Source organism: Herpailurus yagouaroundi, unplaced genomic scaffold (genome assembly GCF_014898765.1).
Source record: "Herpailurus yagouaroundi ecotype Mexico unplaced genomic scaffold, PumYag 139, whole genome shotgun sequence".
Classification (NCBI taxonomy): Eukaryota; Metazoa; Chordata; class Mammalia; order Carnivora; family Felidae; genus Herpailurus; species Herpailurus yagouaroundi.
This window is the reverse complement of record NW_024412394.1, coordinates 69,476,071-69,496,681: the sequence shown is the minus strand read 5'-3', so window position 1 is coordinate 69,496,681 and position 20,611 is coordinate 69,476,071. Positions and strand designations below refer to the sequence as shown.

At 44.4% G+C, this 20,611-nt stretch overlaps 1 protein-coding gene across 8 annotated transcripts in view; it reads left to right on the top strand.

The window, feature by feature from the left end:
• FYN (FYN proto-oncogene, Src family tyrosine kinase) overlaps positions 1-20,611 on the top strand; it is a 216,791-nt gene that overhangs the window by 171,655 nt on the left and 24,525 nt on the right. For 7 of the 8 annotated variants that reach the window (XM_040474401.1, XM_040474402.1, XM_040474405.1 and 4 more), the window contains 6 exons: positions 1,564-1,667; positions 2,645-2,794; positions 5,425-5,589; positions 8,639-8,818; positions 11,286-11,362; positions 11,456-11,609. In XM_040474401.1, coding sequence (XP_040330335.1) covers positions 1,564-1,667; positions 2,645-2,794; positions 5,425-5,589; positions 8,639-8,818; positions 11,286-11,362; positions 11,456-11,609 — 830 coding nt within the window. Of the gene's footprint in view, positions 1-1,563; positions 1,668-2,644; positions 2,795-5,424; positions 5,590-6,009; positions 6,166-8,638; positions 8,819-11,285; positions 11,363-11,455; positions 11,610-20,611 lie in introns of all 8 variants that reach the window. The other variant, XM_040474408.1, reaches the window with a different exon arrangement.

Genomic DNA, 20,611 nt, shown 5'->3' with positions numbered 1-20,611 from the left:
ACTCCTTTTTTCCTCCTAGTGAGTGTGTTTTATCATCAAAGAGTAAAGAAATCTGTATTGAATTTTTATTTTAGGGCAGATTTGCAAACATCTTTGTGTTCTTTCAGAATAAAAGGTACCACTAAAAGTTAGCATTACTTTGGTTTAACTGGGAACATACCCACTATATATTTAAGTTCTATTTATAATGATCAATTTTTAAACTACTTTGTTTTTAAAGAATAAATTAGCATTTTAAAAAGATAACGCATATGGTTTTACATAGACAATTAATTGCCATTATCTTAAAATGCCATTGTTTTGGTTCAATCCATTGTTCTAACTGTTCTCTCTTCACCACTGCTCGTGTTTATACTGCATTTTAATTGGGTGATTGATGCCAACCCAGAAAGTCATTTCTCATAAATAATTGCTGTAATTCTCTTCATACCATCTAGTGCTAGGTTAGGACTGTCGCACAGTCTGGTGCCTTTAAAAGTCACTGAGGAGCTAACTTGCAGTGTGTCTTTTCTTACGATCGGTGAAGCTCTTTCATTCACAAAAGAATTTGACAGTGAACGCATAATAGCTATGTTCAAGTATAAGGAATTAAAATTTCATTTTAGAAACTGGATTATTTCACAGTTGAATATTCTAAAATTGTTTCTACGCACAGATTCCAAATGAATGCTTGTGAATTCTTGCAGCACCTCGTGCTGACCCATTTAACTCCCTGCCAGGCCATGGTTAGGGCTGGAGAGTGCAGGGGAAGGTAAAAGGTGAATGGCAGAGGTTGTGATATGACTTCACGATGCCTTCCTCATGGCACTGGAGTGTCACTATGGGGAGAGTAGGACACGGTACACCCAGTCATTTCTCAGGACGTGCTCGTTGACTGTGCACAGCGACCTGTTCCTGCAGCGGCACCAAAACACACGTGTGCAGATCCCCACCCACCCGAGAGGCAGATCCTTTCACTCACCTAAGTCCTCACCCTGCTGGACAGGAAGAGACTAAAAACTGACATCCACAGTCCACAGCCATCTCAAATCGGGGGTGGTTTTGACAATTGTTTTCAAAGTTGCTGTAGGTACAAAGTGACTGAAAATACCATGTCTTTGTTCTGTATCCATTGTGACTGGCTTTTTTTTTTTAATGCTTGATTAATGATCCGTGTATAGACTAAGGCTGTGCTTTGTTATTTCCCAGGGGGTGTAATTATGCTCAGAAATCCGGGGTCTCATAGATGTGTGTGGGAAGGGTCTCCTGCAGTTGCCATTTCAAAACGAGGTCTTAGATTTCTCTTCTCATAAATGCAGGTGGCGGTTTTAACACAGACCAGTTCTTGTCACCTCTGAAGGGAAGGAAAGTCACCCACCGTTCAAATCTGACTTTTTTTCTTTGAAGAATGGTAGAGGTGGATTAGGGATAGAATCAGGAACAGACTGAAAGGGAGCTAGATGAAGCTAGGAAAAAATATTATAGGGGAATGCTAAGGATGAAATCAGAGGGAAGGGGGGGTTGCTATTCCATTTTTGTAAATGATCATTACAAAATGTTCCCCTCCCTTGATTTCATTTAAAGGTGGTACTTTGGAAAACTTGGCCGAAAAGATGCTGAGCGACAGCTTTTGTCCTTTGGAAACCCGAGAGGTACCTTTCTTATCCGTGAGAGTGAAACCACCAAAGGTAAGATAAGGAGTTGAAGATGTTGGTTGTCATTCAAATCCGTGGATTAGTCAGAGGGGATGAAAGGCTTATCTCTAATGTGCAAGGATTTTTAAATGGCACATACCCTCCCTGCCTCGTGAGCGAGTCCGAGTTTCAGTTTTTCCCTCCAGGCTCTAGAACTGCACACGGTCCCGGAAGGACTACAGAGGCTCAAAAGCAAAGCCCTTCTTCCTGAAACAGGGAGCTGGGCAGCTTCGCTCCTGCAGGCGCACAAGATCATAGAATTTTCAGCTGTTCTTTAGAATTACGATTTTCTGAATCTCTCTTAGTTCCCCAGGCGCCAGTCCTACAGGTTGTTTTTGCATTCCTTTTATTTTTTCAAAACTGAGCACTGCTCTTCCTCCAACTGCTGGCCCTTTCATCACTGAAACACTCATTAGAGCCCACAAGAGGAGCCGGGCCAAGGGAAGGGACTTTCTACCTTGATCTACCAGACATGGTTATCTGCTCCCGAGAAAGTGTGGCAAATCAGAAACAGGAGGCTCCCTTGTAGGGAAGCACTCCTTCCACTTCTGTAGCACACGCTGCCCTGCCTCTGGGACACTCCATGGGTGAGGAAGACGAGGAGAGCGCCCCCAGCCTGCGGGGCTATTGTTCTTCATCCCCTCTCGGGAGAGTTGGGTCTATCCCGTGTTAGGCAACGTGCGGGTGACGGTACTGAAGAGAATAATTGTAGGAAAAAATCCAGAAAGCTTTCCTTCTCACGAGTAAAATCACTTTATTGCTAACATCTTCTGACATTTGCGGGAAAGAGGTGTTTTCTTCTTCTGTTCCTGAGTGGAAGAGAGCGTGTTTGTGTGCACGCACGCACATACGTGTGTGTGTGTGTGTGTCCTCTTGATGATTATTAATCAGAGTACTCAAGTGAATGAGACCGAAAAAACGAATGAGCTCTCAGAATGATTGGAGCTGCTAATGCCTTGCATATTTACCAGGTGCCTATTCACTGTCGATCCGAGATTGGGATGATATGAAAGGAGACCATGTCAAACATTATAAAATTCGCAAACTTGACAATGGTGGATACTATATTACCACCCGGGCCCAGTTTGAAACACTTCAGCAGCTTGTACAACATTACTCAGGTAACCCTAATGCCAACTCGCTACTAACCACTGGGACACTGGAGGGAGTGGGTAGGCACTGAGTAGGGGGTGGGGGGAGAGATACAAGCATACACAAAGGCAGCAGTGACAGTTTTCTTTGCTCACCACTCAACATGGGACTTTGCTGCATAGGATCTGTTGATGTTTTTCTATAGTTATTATTAGTTCCATACGTTTGTCAAAAAACTCTGTACCATTCTTGTTCCCCAGATACAAAGCAGTAGGTTAAATTGTAAAAGTTGTCATCTTTTCCTGTTCCCCTGGAGTCTGTCATCAGAAACCATGACAGGAGAGAGAACAGTGTCTGGGCGGGAACACACGGAGTGTTGGGGGATCGTGTAGGGGACCCCCCAGTTCTCACTCAGTACTCACAGGAATAGCCACACATGCTTTTCATTCTCATGACCAGAAGAATTTTGCAACCCATCTATCATGTTCTACTGATCCACCAATACTGCTGTTTCCTAACTAGATGTAGACTCTGTGACCCACAGCTCCTCCTAGATCTGTTAGGGCCATTGTGTTAAATTAAACTGGTGAACAGTAAGTGGAACAGCCTCTGTCCTAACACCCATTTGTCACTGTCAGTGTGTTCCTAGAAATATGCACTTATGAGGTGTTTAGGTGTACAGTTGGTACATTCTAGTAAGGATTGTGGTCTTATACACAAGTGTTAAAATGATTTCTTTCTTTCCAAGATTAGCAAGAATACCCTGCTATATGACATACACACACAGGTGGATTTTTATATAGATACACATATACAGGTATATATCTGTATCCCATTAAACCCAGTAGTTTTTTCTGTGACCTATATATGTGTGTTCTTCAGGACAATGACAAAACCCCAAAATAGTGCATGACTTGCTCTGTGCACATTCATTTTTTAAAAATGTGTGTATAATTTTTTAGCGCCCCTCCCCCAAAAAAAGCAGTCTTTTGAAAATGGAAATAAGAAATACCTATTGATTTATCCCAGGCACTAATGAAAAAGTGAGAAAATTAAGAACACTTGGAGTACTCGTTGATTAGGGCATTGGATAGCTCTAGTTTACGTGATTCTAATGAAATATTTGGGAGAAATGGAGCAGAATCTCTCCCTGAGCTTCAGTGATACACTCAAAATGCCTGCATGTGTCAGAATTTTTCAAATGCCAAAATATATTTCATTACAGGCAAACATCAGCAGGATCCCCAGGGTTTGGATCATTTGAAAATATTGTGTTGGAAAGGGCACCTTAATAACATCGTAAAGCTGGAAGGAGAGAAGGGATATGAAGAGCAATAGACGTTTTTTAATCTCAAAAAAAATCCATCTCGAGTTAGATTTGTTTTTATATTGGCTTTTCCTCTTCCCCCCTTACTCTCTCTCACACAATAAAATGCCTTTGCAATATTGACACATAAATAATTTCCTGCCTAAACATCTCAGAACCTGAGTCTACCAAAAAGAAAGGAATAAAAAGAAACTAAGAGCTGGTTCCTAGAGAAAAGAGAGCACTACATGTGATTTTCCTGGATCCGAGGGGCCTTCAGGGGGTGTGGTGGGGCAGAGGCTCTGCCTCACAAGCCAGGCTTTCTACAGCTTTTGTCACTGCCCTGATTCCTTGTTCTTTGTTACCTTTTCTTACCTGACAGAGATTTCACTTGGCATTTAGGCAATTTCCCCCTTATCACTGCTAAAGTGTAAAAGGTATATTCTTTTAAAGGAAGGAAGGGAGGGAGGGAGGGAGGGAGGAAGGAAGGAAGGAAGGAAGGAAGGAAGGAAGGAAGGAAGGAAGGAAGGAAAAGAAAGAGAACAAAAGAAAAAAAATCCAAATAACCTATAAGTGATAACTTTTTTCCTTTGTCTTTTTCATAAGAAACAGTTCTTTCACATCCTTGAATTTGTACAGATTTCGGTTTCCTGTCTTTCTGCTTTGAAACCAGATTTCTAAATTATACATTGGAGACTGTTAAAAAGATTTATTTTTAATGGGAAATATCAAAGAAGTGAGAGCATCTGACTGGTAGAATAGAGTCAGTTAAAATGCCAAAGAAATCACTAGAGAAATGTGACCTCTTTTTTTCCCCTGCCAGGTAGAATCTTCAGCCCTACTAGTTTATAACAGTCTAAGATTGAAGAGAAAAATCCTGTACTGAAGCTACAATTTTCAATATATTCAGACCAAAGAAAGCCCCTAAACCCTTGACATTAGAGAGGGTTAAGGACAGTCGTGCTGACATTCAGTAGTCCAGATGTACCTTTTGAAATCAGCGGAGGTATTTCAGGGTTCCAGAGACATGTTATTAGCACAAGTTGCTGAAAATGTTTTTCTTCCTTAGCGAGTATTAGAAACCAAAGCAGTCATACCTGTACCTGTATATATGTGTAAACTATACTATACCTGGAGGCATGGAGCAGTCTGCATTGAAAATGTCCTCTGTTCTACCTCCAATGACCATGTTTCAATGTGTGGTGTCTAATCTTCCAAGATGTGCGCAGCTCTCCGCCGACGTAGCACTGTTTTCAGCAACACTGTGCACTCGCTGGGTTTGTGCAACTGTAAGTGTTGTTTCACGTGTTGTGCTTTTCTCTCCCTCTCCTGCCGCTGTCCTCGCTCCATCAGAGAGAGCCGCAGGCCTCTGCTGCCGCCTCGTAGTTCCCTGTCATAAAGGGATGCCAAGGCTTACCGATCTGTCTGTCAAAACCAAAGATGTCTGGGAAATCCCTCGAGAATCCCTGCAGTTGATCAAGAGACTGGGAAATGGGCAGTTTGGGGAAGTATGGATGGGTATGCTGAGACTCAATTATTCTATTACTAGCTTTCTCGTTTGGGAAGTCCCAAACAGCGAAGATGGAAGGTGAAAATAAAGACTTTATGACCAGGAAGAAGGCTTAAGTTACTCATAGTAGAGAATTATACATTTGATTTTGATTTCAAAATTCCAGAATTTCTAGAAGAGAGATAGTGGTCAAGATTGGCAAATGGCTCAAATTATGCCGTTATATGAATCTCAATTCATAAGCCAGAAAACAGTGCAAGGAATGTTCCAGCTTGCACAAATGCCTTGCCCTTCCTTTACAACTGCAAACGTTTGCCCAGTGAACTCAGTGTTGCCCTAAAGGGTAAGTCACCTTCCATCTTCCCTAGTGCATGCATGATAACAGATTATAAGGATTGTGTTTTCTTTATTAATTTCCTTTCCTGTAGAGAAAGCTGATGGTTTGTGTTTTAACTTAACTGTGATTGCATCAAGTTGTACCCCACAAACTTCTGGATTGGCTAAAGATGCTTGGGAAGTTGCACGTGGTTCATTGTCTCTGGAGAAGAAGCTGGGTCAGGGGTGTTTCGCTGAAGTGTGGCTTGGTAAGGCAGAGGGCACATTTCATTTTGGCTACTTCTCAAGGCCAATTAAAAGGACAGTCTGAACAAACACACACACACAGTCATTGGGACCAAGACACTTAACCTGAAGCTAGACAGACGCAGGCCATCTAGATTTTGAGAATACGGCGATACCTTGCTGTGCTCTTCTATACTTCTTCATATGGTTGGTGAAGCAGACGCACATAGAAGAAACACCAATACAATAAGTGTCTGTTGTTTCCTCTTCCTGAGACATAGGAAGGTAAGATACTATAGATGGGTTACTATAGGGAAAGACCATGGGCTTTTATGCTCAGTGGGCCAGGGTTTGAATCATTACTAGCTGATTAACCATATCCAAGGGGCTCATTTAACCTCCTTGAGCCTCAGTTTCCTCGTCTGTAGAATTGGAATGATACCTACTTCATAGGATTGAGGATCACATAGGACAATATATTTAGAGTCCTTGCACGCAGTTCGTGCTCAGTAGGCACACATACTTCTCTTAATTCGGTTGTCATGTCATTCATTGATGAGGCTGACTGCACTGGGCCCTTCCCACTGCTTTTATAACACCCTTTGGGTCATTTACAGCTTTGCTTGGAGAAAATCCATGGGTTTGGTGCCACCCAAAGACATCTGTCAGTGAGACAGTGTTGGTGCTTATGGAATCTACCTTCTTTCTTAGGTTCAATTAAAAACAATATGGATAGGTACCTGTTTTTACATTGTAGCTGTAGGTGTGCAGGGGTGGTCAGCATTAGAAGATTTAGTACAGTGAAAGCACTTGGAACAGAGCCTGGCAAAGAATAAATATTACATAGATATGGGTGTAGCGATAAGGTTAGAGATAGACATTCAAACATACACCTATATGTGCTGTGTATGTATAAGCTACTATATAATAAGTGCTCTCATTTTTCGAGTCCACATTATTGTGTCTCTCTCCGTACTTTAACTCAAGTATCATAAAATATCTTCATGTAGCCTTCCTCTCCCTCATCTGCCCAATTTATAATTGAAGTTGTGGGTGCCAAGGATTTCAATTCAATCATTTATACAATCAGGAAGAATTGGACATTCTACAAAATTTTATTTTCAAATTTTATGATTATCAACTTTAAATCATTATATCACATTATTAAGAATTTGTTGCCCACTGAGCATAAAACATTATGTCGTGGTAGTTCGGGATCAGGATGGAATGCCAGTGAGAGTAACTGGGTTGTTATTAGAGAGGAAAATCTCTATTTAAAATTTTGGGATGCTAATAGCACTCAAATAGCAAAGACCACTTCCAGATTATCAGATTTTCCATTTATATTTAGTGGTCAGATATTTTATAAGGTTTGAATGAACTCTTTTTTAAGCCACTGTTCTTTCATAACTTAGATGTTTCTAAGCTTCATGTTGTAATCGTATGAACCATGTTTTGAACAGGGTAACAAAAGTTTACAGAAATATTTAATTCTGAAGTCAATTACATTAAATATAAAAATGAATCTTCATTTAAACCAGCTCTCTTTTCCAAACAGAAAAAGCACGCTCTAACTTAGCAGATTTTTCTGTTTCCCTTAGAGTTTTAATCCGAAGTTGTAGGACTAATAACGGAATACACATAGAACCTGGATTTTTGTTTTTTTAATTTCGCAGCTGAAAGAGATTCAAAAGATAATCCAGTTCTACTCCTATTCTACAGATGAGGCAACAAATGATCATAAACCAGGCCTGTCTCTGTATCTACTTGACTTTCTCCACCTGTGAAGCCTAAATATTTCTGTTCCCTCTCAGCTGCTGTTTGATTTTTTCAGTCCTATAGAGGCTGTTGCTCTTGTAGCTGACCTGAGGAGTTGTCCTTACCTGGTTGAAGTTTGGGGCAAGTAGACCGTGAGCTTCTTGCCAGTGCCCATTGGCATACTTGTAATCTCACTTAGATATCAGCTGTTCAAGGTCTCTGTCAAGTAGCTCACCCACCGCACACGGTGGAAAGTCGAAAGGTAACTTCCAGACTTCCTCGGTGTGTTGCCGTCTTTTTTTAAATGGCACCCTTCATACAACAGAACTATCCTAGTTTCTTCCATGCTTGCTCTACTGTCTAAGGGATAGCGGTGGGATAGCCAGGCCTGTTCTAACCTTTGAACTTTCAGCCTTGTTAAAGAAGCATCCAAAACTTTGGGTACCAATTTGTAATCACATGCGCGAGCTAGAAAAGGAAAGTGGCATATATCAAAATCAGAAAAAAGTTAAAAGAATTACAAACCATAACACAGCTATAAGTAAACTCATGTTTCCTGTTGAAGATATTGGACACAGTCCTTACTACATTCGCTTGTCTTCATTCAACAAAAAAGGATATTAAGTTTTTCTAAGTTAAAATCTAACCTTATGCAAGTAGCTGTTGATTTAAAAGCTTTTTTATTTTCCCATCAAAAGAGGATCCTCGGTTTGACTTAACGTTGTGGGATGTGTGCAGGTACCTGGAATGGAAACACAAAAGTAGCCATAAAGACTCTTAAACCAGGCACAATGTCCCCCGAGTCATTCCTTGAGGAGGCACAGATCATGAAGAAGTTGAAACATGACAAGTTGGTCCAGCTCTACGCAGTGGTGTCCGAGGAGCCCATCTACATTGTCACCGAGTACATGAATAAAGGTCAGGCCCCACCTCGCAGTTGACCCACAGGGGTTATTTCGGGGAGGGAGATGGAGGTGCCTGCCTGCTTTTGTTCTGCTTTCTGCATGAGTCCGGCATTCCTGTCAGGAAGCACAAATCATGTGCTCGTTAATGAAAGCATTGTTAGAACAGACCATGACCTTGAGTTTGCCCCCCAGATCCTTATGAAATGCAACACCTTTTGCACACTGCACGTGTCAGGAGTCCCAGCTCCTCTCCATAATTAAAGCATTCATATTTAATACCCGGGGTGATCTGGAGGGCTATGATCATTTGCTGCTACTTTGAATGCCATGGCTTGTGCTAAATTTCCTTTTTCAGGGCTGAACAGTTAGTATCGGACACTGGTCTCTGGACTCAGCTTAGTCTCCATCTTCTCAGCACCTTTTCTTTCCCAGTTCTCTTCTTAAACATCAGATGAAGAAAGACATGCTTTTAAAGAGCCCGTTTTAGGGGCGCCTGGGTGGCGCAGTCGGTTAAGCGTCCGACTTCAGCCAAGTCACGATCTCGCGGTCCGGGAGTTCGAGCCCCGCGTCGGGCTCTGGGCTGATGGCTCAGAGCCTGGAGCCTGTTTCCGATTCTGTGTCTCCCTCTCTCTCTGCCCCTCCCCCGTTCATGCTCTGTCTCTCTCTGTCCCAAGAATAAATAAACGTTGAAAAAATAAAAATAAAAAAAAATAAAAAAAAAAAAGAGCCCGTTTTATTTTCATTCTTTCTCTGCCTCTTTCTAATCAAAGCACTATTGCCAAGGATAAGGCCCAGAATCACTTTGTTTTGGAAAAATAGACAAACCAAACAAGAAACAGCCTTAAAAGGCAATGCGTTGTACATCAGGGGGCACCAGCATAATTTTTCCTGTCCATATACTTTCTTTTTAAATACACTTGGAAATTTTTTTCCCTGGCAGATTGTTTGTCCCTTGTATCCAGGGTTATTTGGTAAATAACTTTGTGATTAAAGCATGGAAACAGTCACCGATGACCATCATGAGCCTCCATCCAGCCTCGGCACATGATTGTTTCCGCCCTGGTGTTGGTCCTGAGCTCCCGAGGCTGTTATCACAGTGGCTCTGAAGCTTCAGCTGTTTTGTTTCTGATATCTTCAAGGCCTGGCTGGCCATGATTTAAAAAGGGGAGCTAACTGCCCCACCCTGTATTCCTCAGATATTCTTTTCTTGATTTAAAATCTGTAAATAAGTGAGGCCAATGATTCTCAAACCTTACTGTGTATCAGAATCATTTAGGGGTATTCTTTTTTTTTTTTTTTTCTTTTTATAGGCTTTAGTCTTTGTTTTTTAATTTCAACTTGTTTTATTTTTTATTTTCTTTAATTTACATCCAAAGTAGCATACAGTGAAACAATGATTTCAGGAGTAGATTCCTTAGTGCCCCTTACCCATTTAGCCCATCCTCCCTCCCACAACCCCTCCAGTAACCCTCAATTTGTTCTCCATATTTATGAGTCTCTTCTGTTTTGTCCCCTCCCTGTTTTTATATTATTTTTGTTTCCCTTCCCTTATGTTCATCTGTTTTGTCTCTTAAAGTCCTCATATGAGTGAAATCATAGGATTTTTGTCTTTCTCTGACTAATTTCACTTAGCATAATACCCTCCAGTTCCAGCCCCGTGGTTGCAAATGGCAGGATTTCATTCTTTCTTATTGCCAAGTAGTATTCCATTGTTTATGTAAACCACATCTTCTTTACCATTCATCAGTTGATGGACATTTGGGCTCTTTGCATACTTTGGCTATTGTTGATAGCGCTGCTGTGAACATGGGGGTGCATGTGTCCCCTCGAAACAGCACACCTGCATCCCTTGGATAGATGCCTAGTAGTGCAATTGCTGGGTCGTAGGGTAGTTCTATTTTGAGTGTTTTGAGGAACCTCCATACTGTTTTCCAGAGTGGCTGCACCAGCTTGCATTCCCAAGGGGTATTCTTAAAATACAGCTTTCTGGGCCCGCCTCCAGAGTCTCTGATTCTGGTTCTAGGTTGGGACCTGAGAGCTTGCATTTCTAACAAATTCCCTAAGGGAAGCTCTTCCTGCTGGTCCCAGGACCACACTTTGGGAGCCACTTGGCCTGGGTGGCATTTTCCCTATGTCACTCCTTCATTCAGGGCTGATGGGAGATGAGGCTAAAGTGGTCAGCTCCTCATATGTCCTTCTTTATGACATAGAGAATTGCATCCCATTTCTTGTAGGTTTGTCAGATTTTTGTTGTCCTTAGAAATGGAGTCACTATTGTTTGTTTCTGAAAGATAAAACTGCTACCTTTCAAAGAACAGAATTTTTTCTAGCCTCTTTTTTTTTTTTTAATAAATCTTTTCTTCATTGATGGTATTCATTCAATCACCTCATTATTTCTAATAAGAAAACCAAACCCAACCCTTTGTCAGGCATTTTTATCTTTCAAAGTAAATTGAAATGGTTTTCTCTTTTGTTCATAGGAAGTTTACTTGATTTCTTAAAAGATGGGGAAGGAAGAGCTCTGAAATTACCAAATCTTGTGGATATGGCCGCACAGGTAGGCCGCATGGTCCCTTGGTTCCTGCCTCAGGTTTACTGCCACGTCAGTACGAGTCGTGGGGTAACGTGTCCTGTCCATCGGTTTCCACAGGTTGCTGCAGGAATGGCTTACATCGAGCGCATGAATTACATCCACAGGGATCTGCGGTCAGCAAACATCCTAGTGGGGAACGGACTCATATGCAAGATTGCTGACTTTGGACTAGCCAGATTGATCGAAGACAATGAGTACACAGCACGACAAGGTGGGCACTTAAATAGGAGGGCTTGTGACCTCAGCCTCGAGAACAGGAGCTTCTTCAGGACCTTTCCTCTCCCCTTCCCTGCCTTTCCTCCAGAAAAATACTTGAAATGGCCTTCTTTGGCCAAGTGCTTTCTTCTTAACCTGGCGGGAATCTGACAGCTTTGCAGATGGGAGACTGTGGTGGGTCCAGTAGATGGACAGATGTTGCTTTTTGGTGAATGAACGTCCTCTAATGTGGTCTTCCTGACTCATGCTACCCTCATCACAGTGTCCAGGCCTGGGATGCTTTGCCTTTGGAGAAAGAGGGCTGTGGAAGGCCAAAAGAGAAGTCAAATAATAGCGCATCATTCCATCAGAGTTTCAGCAGAATGAAGAAAGCACACTCATTGGAGACTTGAATAAAGGAGCTCTTTATAAAGGCACGGGCAGAGTTAGGAAAGCCAACAAGGCAGGAGGTGATATCCCAGAGGTAGCAACAGCCACGGACCTGACCCGAGGCCAGAAGGGCAGTGGGGAAGGGAATAGGCAGGCACCAGAGCTAAGAACCAGAGGCCACCTTTGGCAGGCAGAGGCCAGGCACGGATCAGGGGCTTCATACCTTAGCTCCTCCTCCAGAGATCCTGCCAAACCCAGCAAGAAGCCAGAGGTCAGGGGAGCCCACTGATGGGGGTCCAGCTGGGTCCAGAGCAGGGAGAAGAGCAGAAGGGGGATCATGTAGAAAGAGGACAGAAAATAGCGGCGTCTCCTAAGCAGCCCCACCTCCTCTAAATCATCTCCCTCCATTCTCCCTCCTCCACAGATTTGTAGAAATTAGACTCTAGATTAAATACATCCCAAGCGAGCAACCACTCCAGTGGGGAGCTTTTTGGATGCTTTTTAGAGCACCAGATGCCAGGGAGGGAATTCCCAGGGTTATTTTTGATCTTCCTGGATCTGCACACAGCAGTCAACAGGTAAATGTATGAAACTGAGTGTGCCGTTTGCAGTCGAATGTAGGCTCCTCATGTAGAATATAATGTTCACGTCTGAAGGAAATGGGTAGCCTTCATGACTGTTGTTTTTAACCAAGCCTAGGCATTCTGAGCAGGGCTGAGCGGTGACTGGAATATATTACAGGGCAGCGCTTTCTACTGGGTTTTGTAATAGCCACCTTGGAATTCCTGTCCTTTCTTTCTAAATTCTGTCATTTCATGCCAGTTCTTCCCTCCTTTTATCATTCTCAAGTGACGAGGAAAACAGTTAAACTGAGACCCTGGCTGGTGCAGATACTGTCCAAGTGCTCAATTCCGTGTTGGTCAGACAGCTCGGCTATTTGAATTTCCCCAACACATGGCATTTCCTGTCCTGGAGCCAAACGCCCACAACAGGGAGCATGCCCACACATTATGCACACGCACGCGCACGCACATGCACACACTCCTGTGGGGCCAGACGGCGGGCCACGTCCCTAATCAGAGGCACATGGGCAGCTGTGATTGGCACTGGCAGTCCAGAGAGAAACGTGGACATGATTTTGAGTCTGCGTGAGCTGAGAGGGTCTGCAGTGCCACTGGGGTCTGAGACCTGGCCCTAAATGAGAGATTTCACCCTGAGGCAAACCCTTCAGATCCCAATTCACAGACCCAGAAGGAGGGGGAGCAGGTGAAGGTTTGGGGACATGAATATTTGATTTAGGAAGGGGTGAGATTGGAGCTGGTCTTGGCAATCCATCACGTAAGCGTCCTTGCCTGCGTGAGTAGAGTCCTGGTGCCGGCTGGGGTAGTCCAGGATTTGATTCTCCCCTTCTCCCGGACTCTGGACTCCACGGAATTTGTGGTTACAAATCCGCGCCTTGAACCATCCACAAACGAGAGGGCTGCAGGGCAGAAACTGAAGATGTTCATGGAGGTGCTGTTGACAAGGCTGAATGTTTAGTTCATGGAGTGGGGTCCGGTCCTCTGGCTGTGGCCCCGGGTGACCGGCGCCATAGGGGAAGGCGTGTGAGAGCCCCTCACTGGTTTCCCTGACCGCATGCTTCCACCATGGAGCAGGGCCACGGGTGGCCACCCTCAGTCCTGGGCATCAAGTCCCACCCTCCTCCCCACTCAGCTGTCTGTCCACTTCTGGTGGCTTCCTCACCCCCCCACCATCAGTTTCCCAGCTGCTGTCCTGACGCCTTTCAGATCAGCTTCATACCCTTTGTACCGTGTTTCCTCTGCTTAACTTCCAAGTAGTCCCACCCTTCCCTCTTAAAATTCTTTTTGTTTCTCTCTTCCCTTTCACAAATATTTACCTATCCATGACAAACACTGGAAAGAGATGAGTAAGGAGAAGTAAATGAAGTGGAGAACTGAACTTGGAGAAAGACACAAAGGTTGGGAGCTCCAGGATTTACAAGGAGGATACAAGAATGCTGTCCTGCAGCAGAAGGAAAGGAAGGAGCTGGGGCGCTTACCTACCGAGAGCCAGGCCTGAGAGGGTAAATGTGAGGAGCGGGGAAGGAAATGATAGACTCCGAGGGGTTAAGTAACTTGTACAAAGTCACACAGCTAGTACAAGGGCAGAGGCAGGATTTGAATCCAGGTGTGGCCGGCACCATTACATCCCTCTTAAGCTACACCAACGGCCTCTTACCAAGACAGTGATTTAAAAACAAAAAATAAAAATTGAGGTTAGTCATACACCCCTTTTTCTCTTTATGGGAAAGTTTTTAAGGGGCACTTTCTAATGTGCATGTGTGAGGGAGTTTGAAAGAGCTTCATTTTCCAGTTCTGGGACAGCCCAGCTGTTTATAAAATTCCTCCCGCGGGTCTGTCCTGCCCCGGCCTCTTAACGAGACAGAAAGGCCTGGTATGTATCTGCTAGTGTGCTCTACAGATGGCATGCGTGCTGCGTGCTAAAGTTTCTGCTGGGGATTAATCTGCTCCTCCAGACAGCTGGGCCATGTGCCTGATAATATTTACAAGTCGGGTTTTATGATACCCAGAGGCCACGGTCAGGCTAAAGCTTGATTATGGAAGTGTGGGCCGTGTTCAGAAGCAAGTGCCCAACACAGGTATTTTGGGACTGTGAGTGACAGTTGTTTTTCAACACCATTGTGGGTTTCCCATCTACGGGCACACAAATGTCTGATACCATCCCCCCCCTGCCCTGGGTAGATGTGGTGACATTTCCCAGGGCACAAGTAAAGTTGAAATTCGGACATGTGTTAAACAGCCCTCCCTGTGTTCCTTTCCTCCTACCACCCCCTACCCCACTGGACTGTAAGCAGAAGCCCCTGTCGGGGAGAAGGTCAAGACCAGGGTCAGAGCCTGTGAGGGTGGTCCCCTGTCAACAGCATTCTAGAGGCAGCTAGAAATTATTTGCTATCGCTCATTCTCTTGCCTGTATGCCTCCCTCAATCCCAGCACGTCGTCTTTAGTCATAAACTCATTGCTAAATTGTATCCAATCAGGGTCTCCAAGTAATGCCAGCATTAATTATTTGAATGCCTTGTCTGGGAAAGGGACTTTGCTAGGAGCTTCTGACCTAAGGAAGCCTGAGACTGCACCAGGGCGGTCTGCAAGCATGCAAAGGGACACACACGAGCGGCGCTGAAGCCACATAGAACCATGGCCTGCCAGCCTCGGGGCCTTGGCCAAGTTATTTAACTTTCCCACACCTCAGTTTGCTTAAAGTGGAAATACATTTTACCTGCTTTGTGCTTTAATTTTTGCCAAGATACCTAACAACAAGACATGTGACGTGGTTAGCACGGTGCCCAGCACATGGCAAGTGATATATAAATACTGCTGTTATTGTGTCCTGTACAAGACTAAGTCCTTGGGGAATAAAAATACACGCAAGAATGGACTGCAGACATAACGGAAAGGCTCAGACGCTGTTCTGATAAGGGAGAGGGGAGGCAAAGAGAATTCTCATGTAGTCAGATGCAGGTATCGCGAGAACGGAATTGCCAGCAACAGAAATGAGCAAGTCAGAAGAAGAACTCATTTCCAGAGGAAAGAGGGTGAGTTTGGTTTCAGATTTGTTGAGCTTGAGGAGGTTGTGGTTGGCGCATCCAAGCTCGGTGTGCAAGCCCTCACCCAGTACCACTGCCGTGGGTCCTCGCCTCCAGGCACGTGCCCCCGTTCCCTCCTGTCAGCTTACCCCCACCTGCACCCTCACCTGAGGTCCTATGTCAGCCACCTCCCTACCCCAGCACTGCTGCAGAGCCAGCCCCAGCCCTGCTTGTGCCACAGACACCGCACCCTAAGGGTCCACCGTCTGGATGTTGTCCTCACACATCCACACCTCGCCTCCAAGAACCACCAGCATGGACGGCTGTCACCAAGCCTTGCTTTCCAAAACCCACAGCCCCTGCAACCATCAGTTCCTTCAAAGCTCACACAAACAGGAAGCGGTGGGAGAATTCTTGATAGATTGCTTTCTTCATAAGCTTTCAGGAAGCTCAGTGCTGACTAGTGTTGACTTAAACCTAGCAAGTTCAGATAGACTTGGCTTGTGTGTAAGCATGACTTGTTTGGGGGGACACTTATTTGTTACTGAGCCGTAATATACATAACACCAAAATTAAGAGATCTGAAGGGCACAACTTAGTAAATTTTTACATATGTATAAGCCCCTGAAACCACCCACAGATGAAGGTACAGAATGCTGCCAGCACCTAAAGACCACCTCATCCCCCATCCAGCCAGTAGTCACCTGCACAGGTAGCCACTGTTTGTACTTCTGTCACCATCCATTCGTTCTGCTTATAATTGAACTTCATATAAGCGAATCATACAGTATTACTCTTTTGTGTCTGGCTTCTTTCCCATCATTCTGTTAAACAAATATATCAGTTTATCTGTTCTACTGGTATTTTTCATTTGGTACCATTATGAATTCTGCTGTGGTTAGTGGGCATATGTCCTCCTGTCTCTTGGATATATCCCAGGACTAGAACTGTTACCCTTAAGGCAAGCCTGTGGTTAGCATTTATAAATACCACCGAGCGTATTTTGTGGGCGTATCTTTAAAGGTACAATGCATGGTCACTGTGTTATTTGCTGGTGGTATACTTCCCTCTGGGCTACTGAGGGAGCCTGGTAAGACTGAGGAACCTGGGTTAGAAGTTAGGCCTCGGGGTGCCTGGGTGGCTCAGTCGTTTAAGCGTCCGACTTCAGCTCAGGTCATGATCTCACCATTCAAGAGTTCGAGCCCTATGTTGGGCTGTGTGCTGCCAGCTCAGAGCCTGGAGCCTGCCTCGGATTCTATCTGTCTGTCTGTCTGTCTGTCTCTCTCTCTAAAAAATAAATAAACATTAAAAAACTTAAATTAGGGGCGCCTGGGTGGCGCAGTCGGTTAAGCGTCCGACTTCAGCCAGGTCACGATCTCGCGGTCCGTGAGTTCGAGCCCCGCGTCAGGCTCTGGGCTGATGGCTCAGAGCCTGGAGCCTGTTTCCGATTCTGTGTCTCCCTCTCTCTCTGCCCCTCACCCGTTCATGCTCTGTCTCTCTCTGTCCCAAAAATAAATAAACGTTGAAAAAAAAAATTTAAAAAAAAAAAACTTAAATTAAAAAAAAGTTATGAGGAAGTTATGAGGCCTGGATCTGAATGAGCTCTGTCACTTACAAGTTTGGTGTTCCCAGACAAATCATTTAACCTTTCTGAGCCTCAGTTTTAGCATCTGTGAAATGGTGATAATGGAAATAATTACCTCACATAATTAGTGTGAGGATTAAATGGGCTGTCTATAAAAGCTCTTTGCGGATTGTAGAATATAAAAACCATTCTTATGACCCAAACTTTTCATGTTTGATGTATATTTTCCTTGAAAAGTATCTTTTTTTTTCTTGCCTAAAATTTTTTTTTAGGAAAAAGACTGATAGTAATCAATAAAGAAGCATCAATCTTCTAAGAGAAAAAAAAATTAGTTCCTTATTTTGTAGCCAGCTCTATCTAGGCAGTCAGCACTTAGCATCACCTACATGCCCCAAGGGCCCCCACCGACTTTCCTTTTTCTCCTATTTGCCTTCTCTGCTGAGAACTGTCCCTGCCTCCATGCTGCCTCTGTTGTTTTTATCTTGTCAAACCTGAGTATCTGATGGGCGTTCTCCGCAGTGTCTCGGATGGTTGTGTTTGCATGTGCACGTGCACACACATACGTGGACAAGCACTGTTGTGGCAATTCTCCCAAGTACCTATGGACCCAGTGTTGCTGCTTCCTTGTAGAGGTGATTTGGCCCAAAGAACAGCGCAAAGCAGTAGTAGGTATTTAATAGATACTCGTGTACAAGAGTGAAAATAGCCCAAATCACTGTCACCACTCCATACTCTTCACATGCTCTCCTGCTCTCTGAGAACTGGGCACGGCTCTCTGGAAATCAGATCCTGTGGTGACAGCAGGATGCTCCGGAGAAGATGGTTTGCTACACTAGCACTCCCTGCACAAATTGTCTTTGGGGTAATGGGAAGCACCAGAACTTTGAGCTAGATGGTCTGTGTTCAGATCCGGGCTCTGCCATTTCCTGCTCATGGATTTTTGCATAAGCTCTAGCCTCAGTGAGCCTCAGCTTTCACATCCTGAAGTCGGGTTGGTATTGGTCACCTTTCAGGAGGTCATGAGAATTAGAGAAGAATAGAGAAGAAGCTGTTGTTATTATTCACTCCTTCCTGCTGCTCCTGGAAGCACTTAGCTTTATGTCTTTCTGGATAGCCAGACCCATTTCCTTCTAAACACATACACACACACACACACACTTGCCCTCCCAAAGATAGGAGGAACTGGATTGTTAAGAGCACAACGAATGTTGGGGCACCTGGGTGGCTCAGTCGGTTGAACATCCAACTCTCGATTTGGGCTCAGGTCATGATCCCAGGGTCCTGGGATAGAGCCCCGTGTGGGGTTCTGCGCTGAGTGTGGAGCCTGGAGCCTGCTTAAGATTCTCTCTCTCTCTCTCTCTCTCTCTCTCTCTCTCACTCACTCATTCTCTCCCTCACTCCCTCCCAACCTCCCTCTCTGTCTGCTTCTCCCCAGCTTGCACTGTCTAAAATTAAAAAACAAAACAAAACAAAACACATAGCCCATGAAATCAAATTGATCTTGGTGTGAATCCTAGCATTGCTGCTAATTAACTGTAAACCTTGACAAGTTACCTAACCTCTCTGAGCCTTCATTCCCTCCTCTGAAAATAGGGATAATAATAGTTATCTACATCACAGAATTGTATGGCTTAATACATAAAAAGCACTTAGCACAAAGCAAAATGCTAAGCTGATAGTTGTATAGTTGTAGTTACTAGTAGTGATAGTAATATCACTACTATTGATCCAGTGGGTTGATAGTAGCTGTGTGTGTGTGTGTGTGTGTGTGTGTGTCTGCCCCTCCCTCCATCCTCCTCATACCCACCCCTCACTCAGGCACACATATCACATGCAGCACACACACCCACTTGATGTTTCCCTAACCGCTCCCAGCCAGGTCGCCTGCCTATTTAGCCCTCTCCTCTCCTGATTTGAATCATCACAAAGACAGGAATACGGAATTGCTCCGTGTCTTGGTTTTTTGTGGTGGTTTTTTTTTTAAGGTGTAAGTTAATGACAGGATCATTGTTGAGGAAGCCAATGTCAAGGCAATTTAATCTTTGGATCTTTGGGATGTATGTAGAAACCGGGGCTTTCGTGACTTTGTGTAAGACATGCTGTGAGTTTAGGTTTGTGTATTAAATAGAAGAAGAAAAATGCGTCTGTTCAAATGCTCCCAGTATTGCGGGTTTAAGTTGAATAGATTATTATCTGGAGGAAAATTCACATATAAATTAGACTGCGAAGAATTCATAATTGTTGCAGTTTTCATGTTAATTATTTCATGTTAAAAAATTGTTACTGCATAAATTAACACATTCTTTCATGGTGAACATATTTTAGAAAGATTTGTTACTTTAATAACTCTTTGTGTATTAGAAATCCCAGATGCCTGTACTAATTAAATATAATCAGATTTTGGATTCAAAAAGCACAGTAGCCATTTAACACAAACAAGGAGGCAGCTAGGTTGACAAACACAGTCAGGAAGAAGCAGATCCCTGTTTCTTTCAAATTTTGAATTTCACAATTCAGAACTGTGAATTCAATTTCTGTCCTTCCTTTGTATCACAATGAGTGGGGATTATCAGACTCAGAACACCAGCTTTCCAGCTCAAGGGCTCCTGCAGAATTATTAATCAGCCTCATCTGAGGCCTCTGTAATCCAGTGGCACATGAAGGCTGATCTCGCCATGAGATGCCCTCCCTCTGCCCCCGTCGGCACATGCGTTTCTTGTTCTCCGTCAACAACAGCACTGCAATTCCCACACAGTGTGCCGTGACCTGAACGGCAAATGTCAGGGAAGGGGAGGTGGGCGGGGAACCCTTTTAATCACTGAATTTAATCTAATTCTTCCCAGACGAGAGGAGCAAACCATCCTTTGACGAAAAGCAAACCCTTTCCAAAGCAGCCATTGTTTTAAGGACTGAGCAGGAAACTTGTTTGTTTGGACTGACCCCCCCGCCCCCGCCCCCGGAGTTTACAGGCTGTCCCGAGGGGCTGTCTGGGGAGAGCCTGGGGCACCTCCGGGCAGAACGTCCGGCCCTCAGCCGGGTCAGAGCCAGCCCTCCCCGCCGAGCCCCCCCCACCCCCCACCCCTGCTGCCTGCACCGAGCCGGTTCTGCCTAGTTTGGTACATTGCTGTCACTAGGCAGAAAAGCGCCTTCATTTGTATTCTGCCGCTTACAGCCCAGGGCTTCCGAGGCATTTCAGAGAGGGGTGCTTTGTTTATCTGCGGAGCCACCGTGGGTCATTCTGCCCGGGAAAGGGAGACGGATCTGACCGTCCATTTTCCTCGTAGAAAGGACTTGCAGAAAGCCAAAGATTACAGTGAAAAGAAAGGCACTTTAACGCACCCTTGCCTACCCCGGACTCTCCTTCAAGATTAAAACTGCAGGAAGGGGGTTCTCTCACTCCTTCTACTCCCTGACAGTCCCCGGGGCGGGGGGGGGGGGG